This window comes from Rhinatrema bivittatum, chromosome 7, assembly GCF_901001135.1.
Source record: "Rhinatrema bivittatum chromosome 7, aRhiBiv1.1, whole genome shotgun sequence".
NCBI classification, from domain to species: domain Eukaryota; kingdom Metazoa; phylum Chordata; class Amphibia; order Gymnophiona; family Rhinatrematidae; genus Rhinatrema; species Rhinatrema bivittatum.
The window spans coordinates 77,804,136-77,816,955 of NC_042621.1; the positions used below are offsets into that span (position 1 = coordinate 77,804,136).

The following is a 12,820-nucleotide window of genomic DNA, read 5'->3' on the forward strand; positions in this document are numbered from 1 at the left end:
TTCTGCAGCCGATGCCCCCCTCAGTGCTTGGGGGTCCATCCATGCCGCAGGTGCCCCCACGGCCTTCGGTGACCTTGGGGCCCAGGCCTACCATCCCTCCCGGTCCCCGCCTTCGGTGTCCGGAACCTAGCGAGGAGGAGGGTCCCTATGGCCCGTGGGGTGATGAGTCCTCGGATGCGTTCTCCAAGTTCTCCGACGACCTGAACCTCCGGGTCCTGGCCCTCACGGCGTGGATGTTGAGTGCATGATCCTCCAGCCCTTGCAGCTCTCGAATGGTATTTTCAGGGTCTTGATTGAATCCCAGAAACCTTCCACTCGGAGGTCTTACAGTTCGAAATGGAAGCGTTTCTCACCTGGTGCGGGGGCCATGGACTGGACCCTTTTTCCTTCCCACTCCCCTGCCTGCTGGATTATCTGTGGCACCTGCCCGAGTCTGGCCTCCAAACCAGCTCAGTCAGAGTACACCTCAGCACTCTCAACGCCTACCACTAGAGGGGCGCCCATTTCAGTCCTGCCACCGGTCGGGCGTTTCATGCGGGAACTGGTTCAACTGAAGCCCCCGCTTCGCCACCGGTGACCTTGAGGGATCTCAACGTTGTCCTGGCGAGGCTCATGAGCATCTATTCAAGCCTCTCAAATCCTGTGACCTGAAGTTCCTCACCTGGAAAGTTATGTTCCTGATGGCGATCACTTCCGCTCGCAGGGTCAGTGAGATCCAGGCCCTGGTTACATACACTCCCTATATGAAATTCTTCCATGATCATGTGGTGCTGGGTACGAATCCAAAATTTCTGCCAAAGTGGTGACTGCTTTCAATCATCCTTCCCACGTTCTTCCCATGGCCTCGTTCACACCCAGGGGAATGTGCTCCCCTGGGTGTGAACACGTTGTGCATCCAACTTAGGCATCTGTACTGGGCATCCCAGGTTGGGCATCCAATTGGATGAACAGCCTAGGCGCGTGTGTTTGGATGCACCTTTTTTTGGGTGCGGCTTATACACGGGTAATCTGAGCACGAGCCTTTATCGGTTTGCACACTTAGAGCATGGCGCCTATGATGAAGAAGCCTAAGCGCCTATCTATGTTTCATGCCATTCAGCCGGAGCTTTCTTTGAGCTTGTGTCAGCGCTGCCTGGATGCTTGGGGAGATTTACCTCCCTCTGATTTTGCCAGTGATGGTCCATCTCCTCGGTCTGAGGGGAGTGAGACTGAAGGAGACATGTTAGGGGTGTCCCCTCCTTTGATCCACGGGTCGAATCCTCGGGGGACACTAACTCTGAGGGCATCAGGTTCAAGCTTATGGGGCCTGGAATAACACCAACCTCCTTTTCCTGGGTAGAATTATTCCAGGGTTTGCAGCCATTTCTACAGGGCTGGTCTTCAGAATTGGCAATACCTACTAAGGTAATTCTGGCGCGCCAAGTGTGTTTGTCCAGTTCTGGCGTGCCAAGTGTTTGCCCATTTGTCTCCACAGTCGAGCGCTATGGCGCAGAGTAATCTCACAGAGCTCGAATGAATGTGGATCATAATGATACCGATGATAATGGGGGTGGCTCTCCTGGTGAGGAAGAAGACATTCCCCCAGATTTGGAGCCATGTAGAACTCTTCTCTGTTTCTTTCAGAGAGATGAGTTTCATCTCAGACCATGAAGACCCTTTGAGTGGCTGGGCCTGAATCCTTGTTGCTGTACAAGGAGAATCCTATTTGGTCACCCTGCGCAAAGCTTCTTGTTTCTTTCTCCTCTTGGATGCAATCCAGGAGTTGATTGATCTGGAATGGAGTGTGCCAGAGGCATTCTTTAAAGGGTGACGTGTCTTGGTGGGTTTATACCCTTTGGATCTGCAGGCTATAGAGAGGAGTTGCATTTCTCTAGAGTGGATACCTTGGTGTATTCTGTCAAACATACCACAATCCCGGTAGAGGGGAGATGCAGCACTGAAGGATGCTCAGGATAGGAGGATTGAGGCTATCCTAAAGCAAGACTTTGAGGCAGTGACAATGAACTTGCAAATTGCTTCTTGTTGCGCCTTGGTAGCTCGGGCTACCTTGTGTCTTTGTCAAGAATGTGGTGGTGCTGGGAACGATCTTGGACCTATGAGCTGCAGGCTCTTTCCTGCCGTGAAGGGCAGATGTTATGGCAGCAATAGTGTGCATTGCAAGATTGGACATTAGGTGGCCGCGAGAGTTGACATACATGCATATGTACACACAGCCTCATTTTCTTGTGTACGTGCGCATACCAAACTCTACACTGATGCACATCCATGCAAAGAACGGGTCATTCTGCTAGAGCAGCAGGGGAAAGAGGCTGGTCAGAGGTAGCGGACAGAGTGTGATTTACATCATGAAATATTTGAACTGTCTAGTTTTCTCATTTAGGGTGAGTATTTTACTAATCTGGTATTATTCTTTTCATTTCAAAGGAAAAGATGCTTCTGACTTTGCCACACTGTGGTAATAGTACAAAAAATCCTTGCCTCAGGAGTTTTACTGGAGTCACATTCATTTTCTAGCGACCTCATTTCAAGCCTTTTTGGTTGTCTTCTTTTTCAAAGGCTCTTTCCTTATTCCTTCTCATCTCACTGTCTTTCGGTGCATTATACAAGGATTAAAGTATTTTCTTTTTGTTGTTGTTTACACATGAAGATCTTGGTGCCATCTCTAGTACTACCATTTGATGGCGCTCTGTTGTCACAAGTGCATTCATTTGCTCATCATCCCTCCTCCAGCCCATTCCTGTGTCAGTGAATGCTCCATCCATAGCACTTCCAGCCCCATCTAGTCCAGGGAACCAGGAGTCTGTGCTTAAGAGCAGAAGCAAGGTCTTCCACTTGACATCAGGGCCTGATAATCACTACTCTTAGTTGACTTGTTTCTGTAGTTTGTTCTGTTTAACATGAATATTTAAATGCAAAGTTTCACTTTCCTTTGATGTAACATTTAATTCTTTTTCAGATTGGTGTGTGTGTGTATGTACATAGAGAGGAAAGTAAGGTTAGATCGGATTTTCTTGAGTTGAGAAATCTAAAAATCCTACACAGTTTGATATTAATAATTTGTTCTCCAATTTGGGTTACATACTAGTCTTGCAAAAAGTGTAAAAAAAAAGAAAAATTAAAAAAAAAAACTTCCTAGAAAAAATCTTGGAATGTAAACTTAAAAATCTCTCTCCATCTCATGCTCAGCATTACAATTAGTTTTATTTTATGTCTCCACTATGGAATTGAGTTTTGTCTTGCCCCTGTTCTCCCAAAAATATGATGCTTGCAGAAGGGTGTTAGAAACTATCTAAAATAACACTTCCTGTTATTTTGCCTTGTATCTGAAGGCTTACATGCGACTCATTTTTGGCCTTTAGCAGAAAGAGTTCCTCACATGAAAGCATATGATGAAGAAAGTGTAGCCTCTTTGAGTACCACACAGGATGAAACCCAGGACAGTTTCCAAATGGACAATGGGACACCGAATTCCAGTTGTCTCTTACAAGGTGGATACATGTTGGCTGCCTCCTACTGGCCAAAGGTAAGAGCAAAATATTTAGCAGAAAAGATCAGGATATGGTAGCTGAGATCAGTGGTTCTTAACTCAGTCTTTGAGCTAACCATCCAGTCTTAATTTCAGGATGTTCACTGTAAGTATGTGTAAATTTGCATACACTGCCTTTATTGTATGCAAATGACTCATCCATATTGTGGATATCCTGAAATCCAGGCAGGTCCCATTGGCTTGAGAATTATTGACTTGGGTTATTTCTCTATCACTGGGAGCTAGGTTGGTATCTGTTTTTAAAAGTCAAAACAATGTCTTAGATGTAAATTGAAAATGTTTTCATCTTGCGCTGTAAACATTTCTAATAGCTCTGGAAGAGTTCAGTTCTCCTCTCTAGTAAGAGGTAAAGCTGATGATAACGGTGAAGGCTGCAGCACCAGTATAGTTTTCCTTTCCGAGACTTGCTTCCCCAGTTCAACTGAGGTGGAATTGGAAAAATAATGGAGAAGCCTAATATATTTCCATCCTCCTTGTCTTGAGGGAATTTTTTATACTTATTTATTAAGTAAGCTAAAGCAACAAAATCACATACAAGAACTAGTAATAAGCTGTCCAAAATCATCTCTGATAAGTTGCTATATAATTTTTTTTTCCTATTTTATATCCTCTCCCAATTTTAATCCAGTCATTGCAGTGACAGTCCTCAGCCAGGGGCCATGTGCCAGAGCCCCTTCCAGAGTCCTACAATCTTGGACCTAAATCCAGCCACTAGGTGTCACCAATGTGCAATGACTAGGAATTCCCCCCCTCCAGAGGCTTATGAAAGAGAATTATTTTTTTCTATTTATGACTTGGCTTCACCGTGAAAACTGTTATCCTTTCTCTAGTAGCTCTCCAGCTGCTTGCTATGTTACAGAATCACATGCTCCTGCTGGGAATTGAAAGGGGATGGACTTAAAAGGTAAATAAATGCCAGACACTGGGCAGCAAGATCCAGAAGTTACTCTGTCCTGGTATAGTGTTATGTACCTATGGAGAAGCATTTCAGACAGCTTACTTTTGGGACCATCTAGGCTGAATTGGACCTTAAAAGAGAGAGATGACATGGGAGTACATAGGTCAGTAACCAACAGGGCGAGTTGAGGGCAACTACTCATCACTTTGTGTTGGTGTCCTGGCCACTAGCTAGTGCAGAAGCAAAATGACCACATCGACCTAATAAATTATTTTAGTTTAGGCGATGTAGCAAACAATTTCTATGTCTTCCTTAGCGTAAATTCAGGTCCAGAGTCCAATTCTTGCCTTTTAGTAAGATGTTGATGTTTAAGGAATGTTTTAGGGTTTTCTTTTGTTTTTTTGCTTCCTTTCCAGGATCGCGTGATGATTAACCGTTTAGACAGTATTTGTCAAGCAGTATTGAAAGGGAAATGGCCCTCAGCGCGAAGGAATTACGATAACAGTGCCGTGGCGTCCTTCTATACCACCAAGCTCCTAGACAGCCCTGGAGCTGCTGCAGACTACAGCGAGCCTGGAGCACTAACACCGGCCAGCGCTGCTGTAAAAGAAGAGCACGATCTGTCGCCACAGATGTCAAAGGTGAAGAAGCATGTACGAGAAAAGGAGTTTACAGTGAAAATCAATGACGTATGTTTATTTTTATTGCCCTAGGACCTGATTGCAATTGCGGTGTGCGGCATGCTTTTCCTGCAAGTGGCTGCCTGCTCTCACTCTTGGTTACTTCCTTCACACACTTGTTTTTCGGGTACTTGGATCTGTCACTTTTTAGTCATTCAGGATAGAAATTTAAAACATTTTCTGAAAAGATTCCATTAAATATATATATATATTTCTTTCCCCCAAACTTCTGCTGACAAATATGCTTTCTAAACAGTCTGTCTTGTGCTATTTCTAACAGTTTAGTAACTTTTACTGTTCATAATGTTTGAATGCATTTGGCTGTTTTGAGCATTTTAGCATGTCCTGCAACAGTCAGCTCTATAGTCATATGCTTTGAAGACATCTGCAGGGTCACAGCCAATATAATCGTATGAATTTATTTTTTGCATTTTGAGGTTATATAATTAAGCACATATGAATAGCTATAAATTCTAATTTTGTGACAATATTTCACATAAAAATATTTGATGCACACATGAATGTTTCTGTGAAAGAAGCTTTTCAGCTCAGCTGTCCAGAAAGTCAGCTAGTTTGAAGCGTTTTTCTGTGGGCATGAACTAAAAATTATTCCTGTACTCTTTGGAAAAGAAGTAGATTTACTTAATAGTTTGGGGAGTTCTGTGCATCAGGATATCTCCCTAATGGGCCTTGCCTTGTGTTTCCATAGCTGCTCCCTGTTATGATCAGCTTGGACTATAGCATCTAGAAGACATTCAGAAGATATGCAGTAAATATGTATTGCTTTTCTTCTCCTACATACTGTAGTGTAATGCTATGTATAGGGGAGCAGTTCAACCTAGCTGACTTCAAAATTACTTCAGTTAAAATACTGCATTAAGATGTTGCCTTTTTTTTTTTTTAAACTCAGAAGGTAGGTATGTGAGTGAAATGTCTATTTTGGCTTTTTATCTTAGTTTTAACATAGGAATCTCTTTTGGTGCAAATGCCTCTGATTCCCTCCCAGAGTTAGTCATTTATACATGGAATCATGAAGTTAATATTTTTTTTTTATCCTTTTGAAGATTTCCCTTTTAACTTTGCATTTGTTTAACAGGAAGGTGGTTTAAAGTTGACCTTTCAAAAGCAGGGACCCTGTCAGAAGAAGCCCCTTGAGGCTGAAGAAGGTGCCTTGGGACAGCAACAGTACCTGGCACGACTCCATGAGCTGCAAAATGCTTCAGAGACCAGCCTTGTTAACTTTCCCAAAACACTTCCAGTCTCAGGTAAACGCTTAGAATCATTTTTATAATATTGCATTTATTTTCCATATGGCATGTCATGCCTTATTCATGAACAGTGCACACTTTTCCCGGAAAATTAACCAAGTCTGAACATTTCAGTTACACTGTGCTAGAAAATTGCTTTCATCTTTTTTTTAAATTAAGCCACAGTGGTAAACAGGGAGGGCATTTCCTGGTGTTGTATTTTCTTAGTATCCCTGCAACTGAGTTTCCCTTCTGGCCTCTAATGGAGCCAGGAAATTAAAACAGCATTTCAAAAAGATGGCTGATCCATCATTGGAAACATCCTTGCTTAAGTAAACAACAAAAAATGTATTAACTCATAACTTTTAAGATAGCCCATGTCTGCTTTAATCTGATGGTTTTCTGACCCTAGAGAGCCTTTGCTGTACACAGCCTTGTTAAGAGTTATTCTCTGAGATTTAGAAGTGCATAGGGAGCTGAGAAACTAGAACATAGCAAACATAATACAAACGTAATCTTTCAGTACAATATAACTTTTATTTTCCCTTCATTACATTTTATAGCAATTTTGGTCTGTTGCTTAAGATACAAATATCTCCAAACACTATAAAATTCTGTATTATCTTACTAAATCCTTTTTCAAATCGTGTATTCTTAGGGGAACAAATCTCTCTTAACATATACAAAAAAAGCTAGACATATATTCAGAAGGGTTTGTTAGGACGAGACTTAGCCAGACCATCCTAGGTTTTAAATATCCTATTCCACCGAACAACTAAGTTTTAGCTGGATAAGCATTATCAGATAGTAATATGGATCTTTGATCCATGGTTTGATCATGCTGATCAAATTAGCATGTTTATGTTTTAATATGTCCACACCTTGTCCATTGACTGTATAATTGTTTTTATGCATGTTTTAACTTATAACTTACCACAATTGGAGTGGCTTGTCACAGAGAATGACAAAAAAAAAAGTAATTCTCTGTGACAAGCAGACCTGAATTAGCCATGACGTAAGGGATGCCATCCAGCAGCAGCGAACGGACCCTTCTCACCTAGCTCACAGAGATTTTGCTCTACTGAGCACGTGTGGGAGCTCCCGTGCAGAATCGGCCTTGTGAGTTCCCCAGTCTTTTTTCATCCAAGCTTACCACACAGGTATGTACCTTTTTTCTCTGTTTTAGTTTTTCTATTTCATACTATTTATGGTGGGCTTACTTCTCAATACTTTCTGGTGCTGCCTCAGCAGCTTCCCAATAGCACTATTCAATACTCCCAAAAAAGGGGGAAAAAAAGAAAAGAAAAGCTCTAAGAAGACTGCTCTCAGCAGCTTCAGTGATTGTGTGGCAAAGAAATGTTTCACCGACAGCCATAACATCTGCTATCAGGGTCTGGGACCCGGCTACAATGTACCTAACTGTTAACATTGTTGCTGGATGTTGCTGTGGACTGAGAGATCCAGATCCTAGAGGATGGAGGAGTTCAGGTTGATAATGAGCTGCAGCTGATCCTCCTCCCAGAGCAGAACCACCTTGAGCTCCCTGATGCTGAGTTCCTCAAGCAGGGATCCCCCTACTTTATTACAGGCCTTTGAGCCTAGCATCTTATCGGGGATCAAGTACAGCACGAAAATGCCTTGAGTCCTCCACAGGCCCTGCAGGATTTGGTAGAACCCAAAAAGAAGCATGTTGGATGTGGCACCATCAAAGAAACTGAGTCTGCCCCAGGGTCCTTTGTTCCATTGACACATTGAGCCCTACTGCCATTGGAGCACCACAGCCAATCACCATCAGCGTCAATGATGTTTCCAGTGCTGTTGACATACTAGCCCTTGATGCATTAGACCTCAGCACAAGGACCCTTGACGGAGCAATAATCTGTGCAACTGGCATAGGTATTCATCAAGTCCATGCATCACTCACCGGCTCCATTGATGCACTTCAAAAGAGCATTAGCTCCTGAGGGTGATTCCTATCTATCTCCAAGGGGATATCACTGTTGAGGCTTCTAAAACAAGGTCTTCATCTGGAGACATCAGGCCCACTTTGTTCTGTGGTGCTGCTGGTTTCTATGCACTTCCCACTCTGATTCAGTTGCTCCAGGAAGAGTCCACTTGAGTCCAGAGAAAGGCTTATAGAAAGATGAATCTCTATTGGTTGCAGAAGCTGTTCTTCCTTTAACTTCTGGTCAGAGGACATGGTAGCCCATATTCCAGGTAACATAGTTTGTGAACACTTTCTTTGCTTCACTGGCAGCCAGGGACAAGGAAGGCATTCTTTATCCTCTCCTGTCCAGACTGTCAGATTTGTTCCTCCAAGTGGGAGTTCCACCGAGGGATGATCCATCAGAGATCCCAAGGGTGGAATCTAGTTTCCGCCACACTCTTGCTGTGGAGTTGGAGGGCATCTCTCAGGAATATTCCCCTCAGAGACAACAGAGGGTCCCGCCCTGGTCACTTTTATCATCATTGCAATCCTGGGTAGATGTTCCTTCACATCTCACATCAGAGGAAGGATAAATGGGAATTTCTTCTAACCACCTGTTGGGTCATCCAGAAAACACTCTTCACTACCAGAAGACCTCTCCTATCCATATATTTAGATAAGTTGGGAAAGGCCCTGGAAGTCAATGTTTGCAAAGACAAGGACCCCTGCACGGAAGTCTTCAATCTTCTCCACATCCTGAAAACGTCAGTGGAACCCACAGCAGTCCTGGTGCAGGTGATCCTGTGGAATTTACAAACAAGAATTTTGGAAACACTGGCATCCTGCCCACACCCCCTCTCCACAACACCTCCCCCCCCCCCCCAAAGTAGCTAGGAAACTGGACCTTAAGTATAGAGTTCAGCAATCCCCGGGGTTTGGGTTAGTACAGTTACCATACCAATCAATTGTGTGGAATTAGCACTAAAAAAGGCAAAGAAAACCCCACCAGGCAAAGATCCTAGACCTTTGAACTACTTTGGTAAAAGGTTTTCCAGAGCTCACTGCTTAATGCAGTATCGCAGCCAGTCAGCTTTATATGGTGATGTATTTACATGATTACATCAAGCTGAAGCCACTGCTAGACTCAAGGGAGGGTGGCCAATCGGGGTATTGTGACTGAGGAGTGCGAATGTCATTTGCTTTCCTCAGTATACAAATTGTTTGACAATGCAGCCAGATCATCGGCAACAGCCACTAGAGCACACTAAATGGCTTGGTTGAGGGCCAGTAAGACTATTTGAAGATGAACATGATACGTTTACAGACTTGCCCTGCTCTAAGGGAATGCCTCTTTAGAGATAGCTTAGAGAAACTTTCACCCAAAACAAGGAGCAGCATGTCTCTCAGTGGGCTCTTAGCAATCCTCATCAAGGCATCCTTTCTTCATTTTTAAGCGCTTCTACTTCCAGAGACTTCTTTACCCCATTTTCAGCAGTACAGTGCCCCACCTCCGCTTCTGCAGCAACAGCTTCCGGCTCATCGTGATTGATGTCTGCCAAAGGTGCTACAATAGGACCTAATTTTTGACTAGCCTCAATTTTCAGACCTTGACCCCTCCTCCAGTAGGGGGGGTGGGAGAATCCACCTCTACCTGGAGGAATGGTGAAAGATCACCAAAGACCATTAGGTCCTCAAGATTGTGGAGTCTGTTACAATCACCAAGATCGTCAACCTATCTCTTACTGAAGGAAGCTACCCCAATTGCCTCAAATCAGCAATAATCAAACCTATACTGAAAAAGAATAATCTCGACCCAAAAAACCTAACAAACCCCCGCCCGATTTCTAACCTATCCTTCATAGCCAAGATCATCGAAAAAGTTGTTCACTCCCAACTCGATGAATACCTTGAAACAAACAACATCCTATCCCCAACTCAATATGGATTCAGAAAGACCCTCAGCACAGAGACTCTCCTTCTATCATTAAATGACACTATACTAAGAGGATTCGACAATGGAAAATAATACCTACTCATACTGCTCGACCTCTCAGCAGCATTCGATACAGTAAACCACCAAATACTCCTAGAACGTTTGACAGAAATTGGTATATCTGACATTACCCCACAATGGTTCTCATCCTATCTTTCCAACAGAAGCTACCAAGTATCAATCAACAACAATATCTCTAAGAAAATTAACCTCAACGCTGGAGTTCCTCAGGGCTCAGCGTTATCTGCCACTCTGTTCAACATATACCTTCTACCCATTTGCCAGCTACTAAGTGATCATCAAATCACCCACTTCCTCTACGCAGATGACATACAACTTCTAATTCCCATCAAAAACTCCATTGATGAAACATACAAAGAAACATCTGCTCTGCTTGACTCAATCAAACAACTTCTAACAAAATTAAAACTCATAATCAACATTGACAAAACCGAAATAATCATCATGGACAGAAAACCCAATCCAACACCACCACCCCAACTCACAGCTAACAATCAAATGAACCCAATATCCCCTGTCACTCACACCAGAAACCTTGGAGTAATCATTGACAAAAACCTATCCTACAATAACCACATAACAACCAAAATCAAAGAAGGATATCACAAACTTCTAACCCTAAGACGTATAAAACCTTTCCTAAACTCATACGACTTCAGAACTGTACTGCAACTGCTAATTTTCTCAACCATAGACTACTGCAATTCCCTACTGATTGGTCTTCCATACAACATCAAACCTCTTCAGATTCTACAGAACTGAGCAGCCAGAATCCTAACCGGAAAAAAAAAAAGAATGATCACATCACCCCCATATTAATTTCACTACACTGGCTTCCTATAAAATCCCGAATTGAACACAAGACCATGACCATCATACATAAATTAGTACACACCGATCATCAAAAACAAACAGGTTTAAAAATTACCCCACAAAATGCCCTCTCAGCTTGGGACTCCTGAAATGTCATGGCAAACACAGCCCTGTTTGACGAACAAAGTAAGATTGGAAAACACTGTTTACAGAAACATAGACGACAAGATGAATGTCATGCTCACCTCCCAGGAGAGTCAACTACTCATTTAAGCTCAGCTCTACAATCAACTGACGGGCTCATGAGGCAGTGCCCATGTGAGAACTCCTGCACATGCTCAGTAGAGCAACAGCTCTGAACTAGGAGAAAAGGGTTGGATGGTGTCACCCACATGTCATGGCTAATTCACTCTGCTCTCTACGGAGAACACAAGTTTATGGTAGGAAAACTTGCTTTATCTGACTAAAATTTAGCTGAATTAAAGAGGCATGGTGGAAATGTTCCAGGGACATGGTTAAAATTTATACAGCTAGAGCTGCTGTTCATCACAAGTAAATTTACCTAGCTAACTCCAGTCTAAAGTTAGCTGGGTAAATGGTAAAAAGAAATCTCAGGCTAGCAGCAGCTTTATCCCCATACACAGTTTGAAAACAGTGGCTTCCACTTTGCCAGATAACTATTTATCCAGCTAAGTGGTGGGTGGGATGGGGGTGTTCCATGGCATGGTTATTCATCTAGGTAACTTAGCTGGAGAAGTGCTCAACTATGAGGAAAGTCTATAAAAAAAAGTTCCGTTTTTATTTCCCTTTTCTATTATGTTCCATTTTCTTTCCCCACGTATACTGTACCAAGTTTTATGCCCTGTTCTATGTAATTAGCATTCTCTCATGCTTGTTTTCAGTTACAATGTAAACCGAGACGATATGCAAATTCGCATGAATCCCGGTATATAAAAATGTTAAATAAATAAATAAATATAAAGAGGTAAGGACTCTTCAGCTTGGAAATACAATGGAGATCTATGAAATCATAAGTGGAGTAGAATGGGTCAATGCAAATTGGTTGTTTACGCCTACAAAAAAATGCTTAAACTATGGGACACTCCATGAAATTACTAAGCACACTTAAAGCAAATCAGAGAAAATATTTTTTTACTCAACAGACAGTTAAATGTTTGGCTGAGTTAGCCCTCCTATTGAGCGGGTCTATAGTTAGCCAGATAGCCAGGTATAATCAGTGGTATACCATATTGCTGAATATCCTGGCTAAGTCAGCCAGATTTGTTTATCCAGCTAACTTTCTCAGTCAGATAATGGCTGATTCTTTACCTCATATTGCAGATAGTGTGAAATAATTCCCTTTCAACCGCTCTCCCTTTGAACAGCTTTTAAAAAAGAAAATGTCATAGGCCAAGTGGCCTGATGTTCCTTAACCTCACCCTCCCTCTGTTTGAAAAAAAATGTCATGGGCCGAGTAGCCCAATTGCACCCCTCCCCCTTTCCCTTCTTAAAAAAAAAGTAGGGTGCCTTCCTGTACTCCAATGGGAGGGAGGACAGGCTCTTACCTCCGGGATGAATATCTAAGTTCCCCTGTCTGTCAGCTATATCTGCACTTATTATTTATTCTCTTCAATTGAACTCCTTCCTTCAGTTGATGCCTTCCCTGACAGCTAACCAAGCCCCCTGCTCACAAC

General features: G+C 42.8%; 1 protein-coding gene across 10 annotated transcripts in view; it reads left to right on the plus strand.

Moving 5' to 3' along the window:
• Positions 1-12,820, plus strand: part of CHD9 (chromodomain helicase DNA binding protein 9) — a 406,054-nt gene that overhangs the window by 340,996 nt on the left and 52,238 nt on the right. For 4 of the 10 annotated variants that reach the window (XM_029608540.1, XM_029608549.1, XM_029608545.1 and 1 more), the window contains 3 exons: positions 3,330-3,523; positions 4,862-5,134; positions 6,222-6,390. In XM_029608540.1, the coding sequence (XP_029464400.1) occupies positions 3,330-3,523; positions 4,862-5,134; positions 6,222-6,390 (636 nt within the window). The remainder of the gene's footprint in view (positions 1-3,329; positions 3,524-4,861; positions 5,135-6,221; positions 6,391-12,820) is intronic. The other 6 variants (XM_029608541.1, XM_029608547.1, XM_029608544.1 and 3 more) reach the window with 4 other exon arrangements.